General features: G+C 42.1%; 1 protein-coding gene across 1 annotated transcript in view; it reads left to right on the top strand.

The window, feature by feature from the left end:
• Window positions 1-9,933: 9,933 nt before the first annotated feature.
• LOC310939431 (ADAMTS-like protein 1) overlaps window positions 9,934-20,698 on the top strand; it is a gene marked incomplete at its 3' end in the record, with an annotated part of 97,757 nt that continues 86,992 nt past the window's right edge. The window contains exon 1 of the mRNA XM_083904186.1: window positions 9,934-10,052. Within this exon, the coding sequence (XP_083760312.1) occupies window positions 9,999-10,052 (54 nt within the window). The 5' untranslated portion in view covers window positions 9,934-9,998. The remainder of the gene's footprint in view (window positions 10,053-20,698) is intronic.

The raw sequence follows: 20,698 nt of genomic DNA, 5'->3' as shown, positions 1-20,698 counted from the left end.
CTTTTATGGAGTGATGAGTTTCACAAAACACTCTGCTTAAAATACTTCTCTTTTTTTTCTCTCCCTTAAACAGGGCAGCTGTGTGGTTTATATCTATATTTATACGCAACCCACATTTTTTATATGGTGAACATGATATTGATTGAAGCATGAAAGAGACACTTGTGAACACATTTCTGCACAGCTCCAAAAAGGAAAAAGCCAGTACAAAACCTGAGCCACCATCTTTTCCCCCCACTTTCTCATTTTCTATTTGAGAGTTGAGATGAAAAGAAGTATCAGTCATGGTACTGTAGCTCTGCCCGTTTCCCATAGGGTGTGCAGGTGGCAAAAAGGGTGCGTTTATTGAAATGAACTGAACTGGACTGGACTGGACTGTTAGGGTTAGGCATTGTGCACTCAGAGACTCAGAGACAGGTAGAGCTGTGGGCAGTGTGTCACATTTTTTTTCCTGGCTGGGTAAAAGATATCTGCGGACTACTAGGAAATAGTGACACCTCTGGATCACACACGGTCAGAGCACAAAGGGAAAGTGCAGACACAGAAACAGACAGAGAGGTAGGTAGAAATGTGGCTTCAAAGGTGGAAAAAAGAAAGTAACATGTCTGTGGTTCACTGGCCACAAAAACATCTGCTGTCACACGTGTAGCCCCATGACTGAACCTGTAACGAGGCACCAAGGATTCATTTAATACACTTAGGGATTAGGAACAATGACAAAGGTCACTGCCACTCATTGTGTACCTCTTTATCTTCCATGTGAGGGGGGTGGGGGGTGGGGGGGCGGTGGGGCTGAAGCAAATCCCTGAAAATTCACACTTACGGTCAGTTGAGAGCGTCCAATTACGACCTTTCTTGCTGTGAGGCAACAGTGCTAACCACTAGACCTCCGTATGACCCTCTACTACTTTAATTCTCAAATCCACTGCACCCTTTCGAAGCTCTCTTAATCTAACATTATACAAGTGAATGAGCCAAAATCATTCAATTTTGACATGCGAGATAACAGGTGACAGCACTTCCTGTTGTTTCATGTTCATAATTTCAGCCAGTCCGACGACAAGGCAGCACTGTCAACACCACAGGCGTCTAAACCCTTCAAAATAAAACATGAAACGATCAATTCGCAGAGTCCCAAAAATGTGTTGCAGGTACTCGTCATAGTCGATGAACTCCTCCTAAATCTTTTCAATGCAAAAAAATGTACCCGTGTCTTAAAACTGCTCTTTGGCTCGGTTAATCTTTTTGGACAGGTTTTGGCCTATGTGCTGCCATGCTGACCACTGATCTAGAGTGTCCAGTTAACCTCTGCATGTTTTTGGACTGTGGGAAACCTGGATAAAACCCACTCACATACAGTATGTGGCCCTAGGTTGCACGGGGTCACAAACCTGGACTTTCTTGCTGATGTGTTTTGTTTGCAGCCTTTATTCCCAAATCTCTCACAAGGCTTTGCGTAAAGAACCATGCAGACTGTCTGACCAGAATCTGTTTAGGCCTCTTGACTTTTATTGTAACTGTAGCCTGAGAGTCATAAAGTTTGTGTTATGTTTCTGTATGTGTGTGTTCAACAGTCCTGGACAGTTTTTTTGAATTGACAGGCGACCAATCCAAGAGAAAGAGCTCAGTTCAGTTTTGTTTGTGTTTTGCAAAAATCATCGTTTAAATCGCTGATCAGTTTACATCACAATCAAGACTGCAGCTGTTCGCTGGAGGGCAGCCATTATCTTTAAGCCCTGCTTGTGTTCAGTCACGTTAAAGCAAAGGGGGGAAAGAAAAAAAAAAACATGAATTGTTATCCTTTTTTAAAATTATATTTGCACAACTCAAGCCCAGAAATGTAACAGTAGATAGAAGACGTGAGTATCGCTGCCATCATTAAGAAAGGTCTGGGCTTCATTTTGATCAATTGATGGATGTATTCTTGTGTTGAGTGAGCGTCAATATCTGGAGCAAAAATAGCCACAAAACGTTTTCATCCCTGCTGCCAGATTCGGCGCTATTATTCTTCCCAGCTTCATTCCAACCCTTAATGCTGGAGAGGCTATGCATGCAAAGATGAAATACATCTTAACAAGATGATGGCCTCTCCCTTGAAATAACCATTACTTTATCCTGTAATAAATCGCAGATCTGTACACGGGGCATTAGTCACAGATTTGTAACAACAAGACATGAGAGTCTTGTTAAGAAGGGCTCTGTGCACCTGTCCACCATAATCCTCAAATAATGACTTGGCTCATTAGCTGCACCATCCGAGTTAAGCGTACACATTTCCCACTGAGAGAAATGGGTCAGCAACTGCACAGGGTTAAAAGTGTGAGAAAAGGTCAGTCTGACTTTGAAAATGACATCCTCCATGTTATATGCTGGACCACACTCACTTCCACCTTAATGATTTCTCCTTAAAGCAGAACTATGCTGGATTTGTCCCCTAATTTAAGAGCGATTGTGATTATTGAATGGCTTGTTGCAGCTCCCCCTACTGTCTGTTAGTGGAAAATCAGCCTTGCAAGATCATTGCTGCCGACTCGTACCGATACGGGTTAAAGATCAAGGCAGCGATAGTGTCATTTTAGATGTTCTTCATGGCAGAGTCAGCAAAAAAGAAGGAGAAAAAAACCTGTTGTCATAGCAAACGAGGAAGAGGAAATGACTGTCTGACCGAGTGAGGCCACACAAGAGTACCCGACCAGATTTTTCTGAATGGCAAGAACTGAAAAACACAGACGCATTCAAAACAGATGCCGATGTTTGCTATTGTTGTTAAGGCATTTGGCTCCATGTCTGTTGCTGGTTTGCGTTTGGTATTTTGTTGGCTGTTCTTCCATCTGCATGGACATGGCTCCACCTTGTGTTCCCCAGCTCTGTTGAAAACAAATGCACATGGCCAGGAAAGGGAGAGGGAGGAGGGAGTTTTTAAGACAGTGAGGATAAAGTGGTTCGACACAAGGGGGAGCTACGTAAAGAAAAAGGCTAAAAAAAACGCTTTAATTTACCATAATATCATCTGCATACAGCTTTAGTTTCTGGGCGCCCTTGCCGAAAACCACATTGAATCCCAGTAATTATGATATAAGTGAGAGTGATCTAAAATCAAAGGTCCGAGTTCTGCTGTCTGAGCCAGTGTTTACAGAAAACAGCTGCTTAAATAGGCTCTTAGAAGGAATTAGAATAACATTTTTCATGTCCCAGAGTGTGAGTGTGCAAGTGAGCATATATGCGTGGGTTGGACGTTTGGGCACCTACACAGACAATCTCTTTGTTTTGGAAGTGTTCGCTCAAGTCTTCGAGGGCAGACAGGAGCCAAGAACAACGTGGGAAATGAACACTTGCTTCATTTCTGGTTTCTCTCTTTTGGGCTTTTTTCGATTGCACTTTCTTGGTCAGACAGACATTCAGCCGGCCTCTGAAACAGTACCTGAGGCATGTAGAAGTTTGGAGAAACCCAGGGAATGGGGCTTGGACATGAGAGAATCCATAATGGGAACCGAGTGGCAGCTGACAGGCGGCCAAGCTGTCCATCGCCTCCCTCTCTTTTAACACAGATACAGTCAACAGAAAACATGCACTGAACCAGAACTCTGCCCAGGTGGTCTCAATGGTCAGCCAGTGTTCTGCAGAACAAGATGTTGAAATCTGAGGCAAATACATGGACAGGAGTCAAATTCATTGTGAAGTCTGGTTTGAAGCTGGAGTGTTGCATGACCCTCAAGACTAAATTATAATATTCTTACACAATCTAAAGCACATGTGTTTATGAGTATGACCCCGAAATCTTACCTAACTAATATCAATAATCAATCTGGACAAGGCAAAGGAGAGGAGCTCCACCTTAGTTCAAATTCAATATAAGGCTATCGGTGAGAGAGCCACAGAGAAAATGACTTTAATTGGTAGCATCCAAATAAATTAAGTTCATACAAACTAAAAGTAACACGTCATACGAAGACACTTTTTTAGATATAATTTGCCAACTTCCCCATCCATGCATTATCTACTACTTTATCCTCCACATGAGGGTTGGGGGGCTGCTGGAGTCAATCCCAGCTGACATAGGGCAAAAGCTTGGGGTCGCACCCTGGACAGGTCACCAATCCATCGCAGGGTCAACACATAGAGACAAACAACCATTCACTCTCACACTCACACCTATGGTCAAGTTAGTGTCCAATTAACCTGTGCATTTTCATGCACTGTAGGAGGAAACCAGAGAACCCACGCACACATGGGGAGAGCATGCAAACTCTACACAGAAAGGCCCTTGTTCTGACCTGGTGGCAAATACAAGTCTTTTTGCTGCAGGGCAGCAATTGTTGCCAATTGTAGCATGCTAAAAGCTAATGCTAAGCTAAAAAAAATGGTTCAATAGAGCACTTTTCTAGTGTAAAGTGATCATCCCGGGGGATGTTTAGCTAATTTCTAACTCTTTTGCCAGCGTCCATTCTTCATCCACAACACAATAGTGTCCTGTTCTGCTGTTCTTTTCTGAACCTTTTGGATGTTTTTTTTTTGTTTTTATGCTTGAGTTGTAATTAAATTAAAATTAAATAGTGTCTCTCGGGTTCACTTGGTTATTAGAAAGTAAGGAATCCTGGATTTTAGTTCATGCTAATCCCAATTTCATGGAACTTGATTGGTACATAATTTAGGTAAATATATGCAACTCGCAGCATATTTTGTGGTTCTAGTGATGCATTTGTAGATAGATAGATAGACGAGAGTGTTGTGCCCACTGTGAAGGTTATTTCACTCGTGTCTGTGGCCGGATGCCCACAGACAGCATGCAGTGGATATGACAAGCATGATGGAACGCGATGACTGCAGCTGAAACAGATCTACGCTGACAGAGAGACAGGTTACTGTACCCTCAGCAAGCCTCCATGGCATTCCCGCCACACGCGCACACACACACACACGGGCGCACGCACACACACACACACACACACACATACAGTGTGCCAAATTCCTCAGAGCTGTAAAGGCAATCAGGGACAGACGAGAAACGAAGTGGTGGCAAAGTACATGCTGAGCGACAACAAGGTGCCACAACAACAACACCAACAACACACATTGGAGTTTGTTTGTGCAATAAGTAAAAAAAAGAAAGAAAAAAAGAACAGATGGAGCTTTGGATGGATTTTGCTTATTTCACTTTCTTGCAGAGAATTTTGTAAGAGGATTGTTGTCAACACTCAACTTTATTTTGGTCGGAAAAACAAGGGAGGGGACAGATCTGTCATGTTACATCTGCTTCACTCCGTTCCACTTCTTATTTTATTTTGGAACTAACAGTTGTGTCCTGTTGCAGATCAGTTTGCTTCCTGTTATTGCTCCACTCCCACTTGATGACGTGCCCCACCTTGATGACTCTCACCTGTGTTCTATTAGCCACACGTCATCAATCAATCCTCTGCCAGTATGTACAGTATATTCATTTACCAGATAGTTTTCCAGAATGTTTCCTCTTCAGTCTTCAGTATATGGCCCTTATTGTTTTATTTGACTTTAGCCTTGTGACGCTTGTACCTTTACTTATCCTGACTGCCCGCGCAATTAACTTTTTGACGAGTAAACAACAATTGCTTTCTACAACAGACATCTGACAACAGTGTCCTGCTTTTGAGTTCACTTCCTGCTCCAAGCACTTTCATATTCTATTCCCTGCACCTCAGTAGCGAACAAACTTTAAATGTTATTTGTACATTCCCCAGCTGTGATCTTCCAGCACATTGACTGCCAACCTTGTACCTGAGGAAGTAAATACTACATGTTAAGGCAGGAAACTGGAAATTAAGTATTGACATCGATGTCTTGGATAAGAAGAAGTTTGTTCCTGGAGTGTTGTTGACACTGTGAGGCTGAAGCTTCATGAAATGACATAAATAATTTGAGCTTAGGTGTTTCATGGCTGTTTCCTGTCTGAGTTATTTAAGGTAACTGCTGGCACATGCGGCAGCGGCTTCAAATTTAACAAGCGTCATTAACAGGTATCAGTTTTCTCACCTACGTTTTGGCAACATGGCAAATAAGTGTATTTCCCAACATGGCAAACTATAAAAGAGTCAACACTGGATATGTTTGCTCTAGGAGCGGAATGTGTTGCAGTAGCTGCCTCTCTGGTGCAAAAACAAGCCTGGTGGTGTCCCGTAAAGGGCTTTTTTTTTTTTTTTTTTTTTCAGCTAGTATCTGGCAAATTCCTGCCCTCTCTTTGAACACATGTGACAAGCAGCGCTTTGACTCTCGGGCCAAATATCACTGATCAAACGGCTGTGTTTGGTGTCAGCAAAAAGGGAGACACAACTGGGTTACTCATAAGGAGGTGACTGAGCGGCTGCTCAGTGTATGTTTAGCCAGAGAAACCAACACATACATGTACTGTACATACTAGGACTCTATTTTGGGGCTTACTTGAATGCTTGTGTGTTCATGCATAGGCTGAACCTGCGTCTCAAAAAAGGCCTAAATGTAAAGCAGGGCCTCTAAGTGTCAGACATTCAGCCCGTCATTACGGTCAAACAAAAGATCTCAGCGAAAAAAAGACCATCATTAGCTGTCGCCTCAACCCTTTATTTGCCCTCCAGCGCACAAAAGTCCCTGTAAGATCAGTCGTGCAAACAACTGACGGACACTATTTCAGACACATTTGTACCTGGGGCTGTGATTTTGTGGCTCTGCCGATGGGAGCTTTTCCAGTGAGTGATCCTGCTTAACATGTCCATCAGTGAGAGCAACAGCGTTTGTAACATGAGGACGTGGCTGTGAATGTAAACTATTCATGTCTCGGAGCATTATCTCCTGCTCTCAGGGTGCTGGAGGTGGCCAGAGTTCAACAAGAGGCTCCCTGAGTCTTTTTCTCGTTCAAAGACTGAACTTTCCATGCGTGGCATAAGCAGCTACGTAGTATATGCTTTGGATGTCAAGGAGCTATTAAGGGTGATAATTTACCTTGAGGTGGAAATGAGTTGAATTTAACCCCCTACTCTGTGTTCAGGTAAAGTTTTCCCCCCCTCCCCTCTCTGTCGAAATAAACATTTACATTCCTCTGTTCTGCGTGTTAATAGAGATTAAGTTGAATTTAAGCCTGCGTGTCAGGCAGCAATTCAGGTAGCTCATACCACACATACCTGCTGTAGATTGTGTGCCTCTCAAAGGACATCTACCACTGCTGAGGAACATTACGTTGCTAAGGTGGTTCTGGACAGCTTCCCATGCAACAAACAAGGTCCAATGCCCTGGCAACATGGTTCTCAGCTTCAAAAACCTTAACGGAATGACTGAAAATAAAACATAATATGAAGCAGTCGTCTTTGAATACAGCTGCGGGAGGATGTCATATCCAAAGATGCGCTGCAGACCTTCACTAAATCACTTCAAAAACCAAAAAGAAACAGCTATTTCTATTGAAGATATAATATAGATGTCATCACAGTAAATCAGAAACAACAGATGATTTCAATCGAATTCCAGCAGAAGCCCAAGAGCAAGTGTTCCTTTCTATCCTGCTGATGTTAGTTCATGAGAGCTTAAATGGCACACGACACAGATAGTGTACATTCTGACTGCAGCACGTCCACTTGACTCTGTGTTGTCCACATAACGCTGCAATTGACCAAATAGAGACAGTAACTTTAAAGCAAGGGTTAGTAAGACTGGAAAAGTCCCTAAAAGCCCGAAAATGCCAGTAGTCATCATCTAATTTTCATACCTCCCTTTCCCAAGTGCATTGGTGAACTACTGTGGCTTTCACATACCAGAAAGGAGGTCGTTCTTTGTTTGTGCGGGAAGCTTGTTTTTCAAAATGCGAAACGCAAACTCTGGCAGGTCTGTCTGTTTGAGTTTTTATAGACAAGCTGTTGGCTAAGGTACATATTAAAGTCTTATTCTAAGGCTAAGAAAACACATTTTATTTTGGATAAAATATACACTTAAAAAACAAACATTTCTAACCCTATTAAATATCACACACTGGACCTTTAAGACATAAACATTATGGACATATCTTATCAGCCCTTTTCCAAGTGCACCAGGGAACTACGGTGGCCTTCACTTTGTTGGTGTGGAGAGCTTCTATTCTGCTCTGGCAGGTTTGTCCATTCCAGTTTTTATCTTCAAACCCTTCTAAATATCACACACTGGACCTTTAAGAGGTGAAGAGTATCAGCATGTCTTGTTAGCACGATGAGTCCTGATCGAACGCACGGTCCAATAAAAACATACTGTGTTGAATCCGAGCAGTAGCAGCAGAAAAAAAAAAGCGGAGAAAACCAGACACAGAAGTCTGGAATAATCATATTGAGTGGGAGCAGATTAAAAACAGACCTTTTGTGCATGAGAACAAAAAAAAAATACCTGGAGATGTTATGTTTGTGTGAGTGAGCGCTCTACTGATGCTTCTAATATCAGCCTGATGTAAGGATGGAAGTTGCAGTTACACTGCATTTGACCCAATTCTGATCTTTTCGTCCCATGTGGCACAAATCAGATGTAGGTGCATGTAGTGAGTGTGTTTACATGCACACTAAAAAAAAACAACGATTACAGGCAATAATCGGGTAACTGGAATAAACTGTTAAAGGTGTATACATGTCTCTAAGAAATCAGATTATTGACAGAAATCTAGGTGTGTTAAACTTAAACAGGTTTTTTCCAAAAAAACGATAACGGCAATAAACTGATAATGATATCGGTTTATTCCGTTTACATGCGCACTTGAATAACCAGATAACTACAAAAACCTGATAATAATCTTTTTTTTTTTCTTTTTTTTTTTACTGTGCATGTAAACACACTTACTGTTATTCAGGCCTCATTCATATGTGGATATAAATCAGATATGAATCAGATATGAGGGCCGCCAAAGGAAAAAACAAGGAAAAAAAACAGAAAGAAATCCCATTTGTAATAATTTTAATGACCAGATTGCAGTTCTACAGTTTACACTTATTGGTCTGCATCCAGTAATGTCCAATACACATTTAACAAGCTTAGTAGCTCCTGGATTAAAACTATCAACTGTAATTCATTGCAGGCCGCCAGAAATGTCTCTGCGGGCCGCCATTGTCTCGTGGGCCACACTTTGAGAACCAATGCCCTAAATGGACAGATCTGGTATTCCACTATGAATGTAACCTGTGCTTCCTTAAATATAGGATGGTGCTGTGTCATCTGAGATTTTTCAGAATAGTGACTAAGGGTTTATTCATTTATGAATTGGCTTGTCTCTTATGCATTGTACTGATAAGGAATATCCTAATTGTATATCACTCACATATGTACCTAGCCAACTGTCTGACAAATTTTGTTGTTTCTGTTGCTAAGAAAAATAAAATTCAATCAATGTGCACACAAAAAGGACAGGGGCAAATTATGTAAATACACGTGTACACTATCTATGATCACATGACTTTTTTTCCACATTAGGGCTCAAACCAGTGGACTCATGCAGGCTGTGAATCTCCTATTATCAATCGGATATGACTCACTTTTGAAAGATAATGTAAACAGGACCTCCAAAAAAATAAAAAATCAGATGTAGTTGACCTATCAGAATTGTGCATCACGACCTGCAGTGTAAACGCATCACCCTCAACCATCAAGTTCTAATTCAAACAGTGCTTGTGTGTGCAGCCTATCAGCGCGCGCCGGCCCGGGACTGTGTTTCTTTAAGAATGTAAGGTGGGTGAGACCCTTTTTCCTGACGCACGTCTGGTATGCAAACATAAATTTAGCAGCAACGTGTTCGCCGGGGGAACTAAATATCGAGACGCGACCGTGAAGTGTCATGTCGTCTGCGGCACTTCTTGGCTGACTTTTGCCTCCCCCCCCCCCTCCTCTCTGTCTCTCTGCGTCTCTCTCGCGCTGTCTCTGTTTGTAAACTGGAGTCTGGAGTGCGGTGCGCAGTGGAACACTGGACACACTTGGACACACGGACGCACAGAAAGCGGACAATCACAGCTGAGTCTCTGCGCTGTCACATCACACTGAGGTGCTCAGAGATGAGAGAAGCCTGTTTGAGGACGAGTGCACTGCTCCTTCTGGTTTGTCTGAAGGTAAGAAGCAGCTTTGAATTAAAAAAAAACCAAAAAAAAACATCTAACATTTGAGAAGAAGCCTCTGTGAAGTTGACTCACACTGAAGATGCGATCATTTCTACTAAAACACATGCAAGTGATCGCTTGAGCAGAGACACCTGTTGCTTTTATGTCACAGTATTGGAGTATAACATGTGGAAACATTTAACAGGTGAAGTACATGTAATACAAAAAACAATAAAGACTATATAAACTTAATTAAACTAATTTAAACTTACTCCAACACTATAAACTGTAATGATAATTAGCTATAATGAGCTGATACTGGTGAAAAACACTGGATTGGATATGTATATGTGTATATATTTATGTATATATATATATATATATATATATATATGTGTATGTATGTGTATATATAAATATATATGTGTGTATATATATGTGTATATATGTGTATATGTGTGTATATGTGTGTATATATATGTATGTGTGTATATATATATATATATATATATATATATATATATATATATATATATATATGATATGCTTCACATATGCACACACTGTTAAAAATGTAAATTTTTAATACTGAGAATTCTATCTTTGAAATGGCTGTGTTGTTGTTAACAGTTTCATAGTTCAAAAGGTCTAAAATGACTGTATTTGACTGATATCGGTATGGAATTTGTGATATCATAATCAGGCACAGTGATATTGTGCCATTCCTAATTATAAGTATACATAAGTATATATATATGTATTGCTATGTATAAAGTATAAGGACATACACCTCGGGCTGGGTGACATGACCAAAAATATTATCACAATAAAAAAAAAGAAGTCTCAATTCAGGTTTTGCTTCAGAGTGAATGATGAAGAAATTGTGGTTTTAAACGCCTTCGTTGATGGAAAAAACAACAAACACTTGTTAAACACAGACACATTCACGGAAATGATGCGTTACGTCTCAGAGTGAAAGTGTGTTTGTAAAATACGTAAACTCAGCCTGCAACTAATGATTATTTTCGAAATGGATTCATCTGTCTTGAATTTTCTACAATCGTCCCGCAAACACAGTTTTCCCAATTTCTTTCTTATACAGAGCCAACAAACGAGAAAATATTCATATTTAAGAAGCTGAAGAATCAATCATTTATTATTGAAAAAAAAACAAACAAACATCAAAATGGTTGACGATTAATTTCATAATTGTTGCAGCCCTAGCATAATCATTATAGATTAAGAACCCTTTAAGTACCGCAAGGGGAAATTCAATTCTGCAGTGAGTTAGTGAACACACACAGCACACAGTGAGGTGTAGAACATGTAACCCAGCGCAGTGAGCTGCCATGCCAGTGAGCGGCGCTCGGGGAGCAGTGAGGGAGTTAGGTGCCTTGCTCAACAGCACTTCAACTGCGGACTGGTCGGTGATTGAACCGGCTACCTTCCAGTCTCGAGCTCGAAGCCCTAACCACTAGGCCACAGCTGCCCTATCGATGTGTATTGACACTTTGTTGTCTTAATAATGAAGAAAATGTATCCTGATATAATTGTGATTGAAATATTGCCCAGTCCTACATAATACACTGCAGCTATACAGGAAATGTCATAATGCAACTGAATAAGCCAATCCACAAAAGATGCATCCTGTATATCTGATGGCGCTTATTTATATATCAAGTCAGAAGATAAATCACACACAAATGCTTCAAACTGCAAGCATTTATTATGTCTCTGAGAACAAAAATGTATTAATGACACAAAAATCATCCGATGACTATTGACATAAATTCTAAAAATCTGCCTCTAGTTTTATATGATGACAATATTAAAATAATCTTGCTGTCTCAAGTGCAGACACAGACTTGCAGACTTGTTTGTCCTTGCTCTCACAGACTTGAAATTGAATAGACAGAGCGTGGGTCATCTTTCGAAAGGTCAGCGCTTATCCGTCCTGCATTGAACAAACTTTTGAATTCAGTGCACTCAGCTTCGCATTCGTCAGTGGTGTCCTCCACACGCATCTCTCATGCCGACCAAGTTGTGTAAAAGCTGACATGCTGCCTGAGGGCTGAGCAGGGGGTCTCTATGTGGGACACAAAGCAGTTGTTTGGCCTGCAGACAGATTTTAGGGCTCAAACAGAGGGGGCGGGACGCCACTGTCAGCATGTGTGTAAATGACCATGACAGGTGCTAATGGCACTTCAAGGTGATTTGGGCTTTAGACACTCTGGCTGCCGTGTAGTTCAGCTGAGCACGTCCACGCTGTAATCAGTGACTATCAGTGACAGAGAAGCTCACAAGGCTTTTGTGGCTCTTTCCGGGCCACTGTCCAGTACTGGCCTGACACTATTACTTCAGAAATCTTGAGAAGAAAATAATACAGATGTATGAGACCAGATCCAGACACAGCGGAGGTGAATCACTGCTATGAAACATACTCACGGTGAGCAGAAGAAGACGATGTTGACGGTAGAAAACACAAGCAATGGTTTTTGTAGTTAGCTCTTGGTAAATCATGGACTCAGACTAGATTTACCAAGACTTATTCTGCACAGCAACATTAGCACAGGAATTATTTGCATTACCCTGCCTGTTGCTAATGCTACGCTATGCTTATATGACACTTACTGTACCCCTCCAGTGACAACAACACAATCTTCATCCGGTAGACTCTAGAGTTGAATGTTTGTCACAAAACCAGATTCCAAATGTTTCCCTCCAGGCTCTTCTAAACTTTCGCTCTGTACGTTTACATGCACAATTTAATCAAGCTAAGGCTGTAGTCCGACTAAGTGTAATTTAGTCAGACTACAGATATAGTTTGTATGACATTAAGAAAACCGAATTGTTGTCTTAGTCAATAAAACCTGACTTTTAACATGGATGTAAACACCCTCAGTGATTCTCTGGAGTAAGATGAAGGGAAGCTAAGCAGGAAGGATACTGCAGGAATGAACTGGAATGAATGTGGACTTAACACATTCCCATTGATGGAAAAACTGTTTTTTTGACCAATAGGAAGGGGGGTATGTGACTGCTGAGATTCTTGAATGGTTATACAAGTTGACTTCTGTATTGCAAGTAGCAGTGGTTTAGTTATGCGGTGTCTCTGTGATATAATGGGGTTAAGTAATGACCCATTTGGGTGGTCAAAGAATTTCCAGCACATGACAAGTTTTCCCGTCTGTGCTCGGAGTGACTGTGCAACATGAATCAGCCCTGCATGTTTATGTGTACACACACACACACACACACACACACACACACACACACACACACACACACACACACACACACACACACACACACACACACACACACACACACACACACACACACACACACACACACACACACACACACACACACACACACACACACACCAGTGTGACCCACTGCTTTGCTTCAGAGACCAGGGATCAACAAGTGCTGGCTCCCGGGGTCCCTGCCATTCCGTGCCCTTTCCTTTTCATCCTTGCTCTTAGGTCAAAGTCTTTGCATTACCGTTTGACAAAAGAAAGAGGCTCTATATTTGTGTGTATGACTGTTGGTAGCTCTGTGATATGTGTGTGGGGGCCAAATGGCCTGTGACTCCAACCCTAAATGGAATAGACCTTCCTTTGTGGGTGACATAATGACATTCCTCTTGTGATCCTTGCAAAGTCCTGTTTCTGTCACTCCGTTCACTTAATTTGTGCAGCAAAGTGGAACCTTCTTGAAACTTTTTCCCGTTTTGCCGAGTAAAATTGTGAAGGTGAATGTGCCCTTAAAAGGGAAGTACTTTGTTAGCACCAAGGATGGACGCATAAATAATTTTGCACCTGCTAAGTCTATGGAGCAAGAAACACTTATGCCTCTATGCTTGGTATTATTTTTGCCCCTTGGTAATTTTTGTACTTCTTTACTGCAAAAGCTGCGGTTGGTGTAGTGGTTAGCACTCTTGCCTTTGCAGCAAGAAGACCCAGATTCCCGTGTTCGAGCCCCGGTTGGAACCAGGGCCTTTCTGCATGGAGTTTGCATATTCTCACTGTGTGTGTGGGGGTTTTCTCCGGGTTCCACCCACAGTCCAAAAACATGCATATTTTGGGATTAGGCGAATGTCTCACTCTAAATTTACCATAGGTGTAAGAGTGTGAGTGAATGGTTGTTTGTCTCTGTATGTGGCGCTGCGGTGAACTGGCGAACTGTCCAGGGTGTACCCCGCCTATCGCCCTATATCAGCTGAGATAGGCACCCCCGTGACCCTCCAGTGGGGGATAAAGCAGTAGATGATGGATGATCTCTTGACAATAATCTAGTAGGAGTTTGCCAGTTTTTTATATATTATTGCAGAAAATAAGCATTTTTGTTAGCCACATTAATCTTAACAAATTAACACCACATTTCTGATTTTTTAACCCTACAATTTCCTGAAGTAGGAATCTAATGCTCATGGTTATAAAGGAAGTCCATGCTGTTCAATGACCTTGGTGTCACCATTTCTGACCACTTCCATCTTGTCATATGATGTGGTGCACGGACCTTTTCATCAGCCTGTTCTCCTGGAAAATTAGTAATAGTTTGGATTAGCACAACACGGCTGCAAAGCTGACCCTGTTTTCCAAGTTCATCATGACTGTCAATGTCCCAATGGCAGTTTGACAGTTTGATTTAGGTGCAAGACTTTGTTTTATTTTTTATTTTTTAATCCAAGCCCGTTCATATAAATGTTTGGAATAAGGAAACATGAAGTTGCCAGATATGCTAACTTGACCTGTCCATGTGCCCTCATTTGGCTATTGCTAGTATGAATTGGCCCCACCTCCCCCCATGACCATCATACAATGTTTTTTGTTCTTTCAGGTTCTCCCTCTCTAAGGGTCGCCACAGTGGCTCACTGCATATTTGATCTGGCAGAGATTTCATGCCGGATGCCCTTCCTGTTGCAACCCTCCCATTTATCCGGGCTTGGGACCGGCACTAGGATTACGGGATGTGGATGTGGCTGGGGTCTTATTAGTGTCCAATTAACCCAATCATTGGGGAGTAATGGGGATTCCCCTTGACCTGTCGGGATTCAAACTGGCTACTGGTTACAAGCCAAGTTCCCTTTCCACTAGGCTATGGACTACCTCAGTGTCCATCGACTCAATCATGCAGAGCAGAGCCTTGTCCATGGACCAATCACTGGCTTTAGAGTGAACCTTTCATGTTTTTCATGATCCCTGAAGGCTACTATCGCTTCCCCCACAGGCTTGTAAAGGAATTGATATTTTGGTTGCAACTTGCAACCTCACCACTAGATGTCGTTAAATCGCACACCGTTTTTTTCCGGAGCAAAACTGGATGAATATCAATGAAAAATGTTATGCACATTAGCGGACCTCTGTGGATAAACTGAACACTCAAACCTGGATGTATTTAATGCTGTTCAGAGACTTGATCCATTTAATAACGTTAGTTTTGGCATCTGCACACCTGAAGGGACATTAAGAAACAGAGACTCACCTGAAAACAAACTGCTCTGTGTAATATTTTTCCTTACAAGGTGAATAAATGATGGTAAGTCTCTTAACATGGCTGCTGCCAATAAAATACAGCAGGCAAACAGACTTTGACAAAGATATCTCTGTTGAAATCGATGATTAAGCTTCTTGGGAGTTGGTGGAAAAAGGCATGTTTCATGTTACTTCGCTTTTGAAGGCTATAAGTCATCTGCCAGACTTAACTGCAGTGTTTGGCTGTCACTCTCACTCCAATACATGCCTTTCTTCTTCAGGAAAATTAGCCAGATTTTGATGTTTATTCAAGGAAATGGTCCTTCTCAGAGTCTTAATGCAGCGAGCAGTGTGTATTGAAATCCCCAGGATGGGGAAGCTTTTGGGTCTAATGGCAAGATTAAGTGGGGTCACGGCACGCAAATGGTCCCAAGTGAGCGTCCGTCGACAACAACATCTCCTGTTCTCTGAAACGCGCTCCTCAGCTTGATCATAAAGACCACAAACTATTCAATTAGCTTTCATGAGTGCCTTTGTTGTGGACACAAGTGGAATGGGAAGTGAATTAATTCTGAGAGGAATTGGTCCCACTTGAAGAGTAAAGAAAAAAAAGAAGCTTCAGAGAACATCTGGCCAGTGATGGATGGAAGAAGCGAGTTTTTGGAGAGCGTTAACAAGACCGCGTGTTTTCAGTTATGCAGCAAAAGCCTTCGTACTCATCTCATCGCTGCCATCTGGGATTAATCTGTGTAGTGAGAGTGAGGGTTATGTAGTGCGGAAGTGTGTGAGTTTGTGTGTGTGTCTGCAGTGTTTGTCCAAGGACAAAATTGCCAAAAGTACCCAAGACATGTCTCACTTTTTCATGCAATGCCCTTAGTGTTTCCTGGCACAGAAAGCATTTTTTCCCGCCTGTATGTCCTGCTCAGGTGTGTTGGGATACAATTCTTCCATCTGTGTGAATCAGGAGAACAGGCATTCATCCCAGTGAAGCTGGCCAAAAAGGAAGTAGCTTCACACGAAGTCCTGCAGAACAGAACAAGAGATGGCAGCTTCTGTTGAATGTTAAAACCCAAAGAAAGTTCCACTTCTATAATAAATACAATAAACTAATAATTAGGGGTGCATTTGTACTTTCTATTATTATTGGATTTGTTTTAGTTTGATAATCTGGACACATTTTATACCAAAGAAGCCCCAATTATAGATTTTGTAAATTTGGCACTATTGTAATAAAGATTTTATTTTATTTTGAAAAGACATAAATGTAACTTGACAGAGCGCTTATTACTTTAACTTCAGAACCTCATTTATTTGGAGGAATACTTCATGCTTATTTGCATGTCATATCTCATTCACGTAAGTTGTGTAAAAAGCTCAAGGATAAAAATGTCAAATTGCATGTGCCAAGCTCTGCGAACCATCCACTGCATCCTATTTCATGTACAGTTATACGAGAGTGGTATCGATCTATTCTTCTTGCTCTCGCCAAAAAAGCGGATCATTGTGTTCCTGTAACCCAAGTCATTCCTTCTCTAACATCAGGAAATGATGTATAAACCAGGCTTTGTGAAAACTGAAACGATGTGGAATGGGGAATATGGCTTTTGCTGTTTTTCATCCCCCAAATCTTGTGGAAACCTGATAGCATTGTTTGCTGTTCAATCACTTGATGCTGTGTTCTAATAACATTCTCTGACTGACTGTCCAAATCGTTCTTTGCCAGTAAATTGCATATCTTACTGGAATAATGTTGTTTTTGTACTGTATGTGAGAGGTTATGTTGACCAGATTTTTTTATGGTTTAACAAGGAAATGGTCTTATTTTGCTACACTGCAAATCTCTGACCTTATCAGGCTGTTGTCACACAGTGAAAAAACTGCCAGCAGGTGGCAACATTACAGCAGGACCTTTTGTGTCCAATTTAGTCGTGTCGGCTTCTGTGGCTCCCACGGCCGGCCACCACAGATAGTCAACTCTATTGTGATTTTGCAGGTGGCTGCCCTTGGTGCCCTCTCCATTTCCTCTGGAGCCCATTGTGGATGCAATTGTTCCTTCATCATGAGGTTTATTTGTCATTGCCGAGCTTGAAAGCTGAGACTCTGGCATCCTGTTCCTCTGATGAAACACGTTGGGCTCCATCTGCGGGCGAGCCCACGTCCCCTCCATCAGCGTGATTGAATGCTGTTGTTTTATCCTGTTGTGTGTTCCTGGAAGCTCGCTCAGACTTCATTTGCAGCAGCCACGGCCCTCGGTGCATCATCTGGCCTGCACATTTCTCACACGCAGCCAATCTCGAGAGCCACATAACCTTGCAGTCGAGCGACTCTGCCTTGGCTTTGGAGCGCGAGTCGAGTTTCTGTCTGTTCAGTTCTGCCCCGGCCTTGACCTCAGATTCGTCCCATGGTGGGATTGCAGCAGGATTGTTGAGGAGTGGTGGAGACTAACGGGAGGGGAGAAGCAGTGCTGGGGTCTCAGTTGTGATGCCTAATTAGAGGGGAGGGCAGGTAGGAGGTATGTGTGTGTGTGGGTGTGTGAGACAGAGAGACCGAGAGAGAGACACATGCCCATAACCTTCCAGTTAAAAGACGATTCACTCTACGTACTCTAGGGAATCATTGCAAGAACAACGGCAAGAACATATTAAACCCAGCATGTTGCACAAATTCCTGATTGACACAACACAACAGCACTCCTCTTTCTCTCTGACCTTATGCTTTTAGGAAAGAAGAAACAAGGTTGTGTATTCAAGTGTGAGTAATGTCGTGTATAAAGGGAAAAGACAGGATGTGCAGCTATATCAAGGGAAAAAAAAAAAAACCATGACTGACTGAGGATTTTCAGCGCTGGTGTGTGACAGGGTCTCTGCCACTGCACTGATTGTTTGTGAGGCTAATGACGCTGCCTGGGGTTTTCACATCTGCTTCCCCCTGTGGCCACATGTGCTTTGAGTAAACTTTGCGCCACTATGATTAAACACTGGAAAACCCATTACAAATGATTTGCTATTAGGATTACTCTGCCTACACCCGCAGAAGCAGATGTAATCAGGCTTACAAAGTAGGTGCGCGCATGTTGTGTGTATCGCTCTCTGTAAATAAGCATTATTCAATGTCAATGCGTTGAATGTTTTCCCGTGTTTACCAAAGTGCACTGGTGCAGCGATGACCGCCGCCAAGAAGGTTGTGGTTTTGAAACTTTTGGAGAGATTACTCAGAAACTACTGAACCAATTACCATTAAAGTTTTGTGGAGACATGACCCAAAGAGTACCTTATTAGATTTTAGAGCAGATCTGATTAAGGGGGTGGATTCACTGATTTTGTCAATATTGCTAGATGGGGCATGTCAAGTGTTGGCAGAAGGGAGCACACGTCTGCGGTGGATCAACTGAAATTATTTTAAAGTGAAACTAAACCCTTAAACCACCTTTTTTCAGGTGTGAGACTTGGGGATCTAGTACTTTTATTTACTGATTTAGCTGCAAGACACAGTTTGGTCTTAATGATTCAAAAAAAAAAAAGTAAAAAAAAAAAAAAAAATCACTGTATCTACAGCCTCTCTCTGGTCAAACGGCAGCTACTGCATTCAAATTGTGTTTTGCCGAACTGCATTGTGGGTCCATTGGGTCGCTCTGTTGCTGTTTTTAGCCCAAACAACTATTATTTAAGTTTTTAACAATTGATCTATCAGACTTCTATTTGATCAACACCACTTTCAGCCAATTACTTGTTAGCCCATGGATCTTTGGGCCAGTCCAACTCCTACCTTACCGTACCTTAAAAAACAAAAGGGCCAACTTAATTTATTATGTATTACGATATTCTTAAAGTGGCAGAAGATGGATGGATGTGTCTAAGTGACTAATAACAGTCTCATTTGTCATTTTCCACCACTACACTGGTGCGTTTTAGTGTGTCATGTGATGTGACTTGAGTTTATGTGGTGTGTCTAATTGGAGCCAAAGGTTCATCTGCCTTCCTGGTTCCTTGTCCACTCGTGCAGGATTATAGTCCGGAGTTTTCAATGAAGTGCACTTTGTGTGTGTATACACAAAACACACATATGTCCCGTGTTGCCCGTTTGAGGAAGCCACTGCATGGCAAATACAGTATCAGTTGTGTTTGTGTGTTCTGGAGGTTGTGAATAAAGTCGTATTTGCACAGTGGCACGTTTTTACATTTGGCTAAAACCCTTTTCGACTTAAAAACAAATTAGTTCTGACGCAGGAGGCAGGTCTGAACTAAGAGCGAACTTGACTGTGAACTTTAAATGACCTTTAATTAAATTTCCTATGTCGTCATTAAGCCTGTGCAGTCTTGTTTTTTTTTTTTTTGTGTGTGTGTGACTGAAGCTCGACCTTTTTTCAAAAACAATTACCCCATGAGGGGAAAAAAGCACCTGCAGGTCACTGTTGTTTTGCGGTCACCAGCATGGCTCGGGGGACTGCCTTTGTCTCGGTGTGGTGTTGCATTTGAAGTGCCACTGTGGAATTCCGTCGCAGGATTCCTCCGTGTGATGACATCATCCAACCTTGGTGTCTCAGTCTGCTGAACTCAGTGGCGGTGGCGGCATGTACCGCACGCAAAGGAACAGTCCTGCCTGTGCTCAGCTTGTTTGAATCTGTCTGTCCTCTGGTCCGAATCCTCTCATCACTCCGCTCCCCAGTCCTCCCTGTACTCCCCTCCTGTCTCCATGATGACAGGTATGCAGCCAGAAAAGTATTTGGCAACCATGACCCTGGAAAAGTGCACATTTGACATTGACCGTGTCACTCAGCCTTCATTTTCCACCGCTCTTCTCTCACTTCAATGGGACATAATGCTCTCTTAAATAAGGGCTTCAGTGTTATCAGTACAGCGTCTTCTCTCATCTCAGCATGATTTGCCTCATAGCAGGAATAGTTGGGATTGTGGTCACCAGGTGGCCCGTGAAGCCACCATTATGTGACAGATAGCGGAGTTGGCTCTGTGTGAAGGAGCCCGAACTGTTTGCTCAGATCATTTAAGCTCAGTGATGAGAGATGAATGGACTGACAGACAAACAGAGAGCTGCAGACAGACGGTAAACTAGGGCACGGCAGGGGTGAGCACTTACAGTACACACAGTAAAAACTAGGGATGACACAATGCCAATTTTTTGATACACTAACTAGTGGCCATTTCAAGCTATTTCAAAGAC

Source organism: Microchirus variegatus (genome assembly GCF_963457635.1).
Source record: "Microchirus variegatus genome assembly, chromosome: 2".
Taxonomy (NCBI): domain Eukaryota; kingdom Metazoa; phylum Chordata; class Actinopteri; order Pleuronectiformes; family Soleidae; genus Microchirus; species Microchirus variegatus.
The sequence above is the reverse complement of the archived record's forward strand: the minus strand, read 5'-3'. Positions and strand labels throughout refer to the sequence as shown.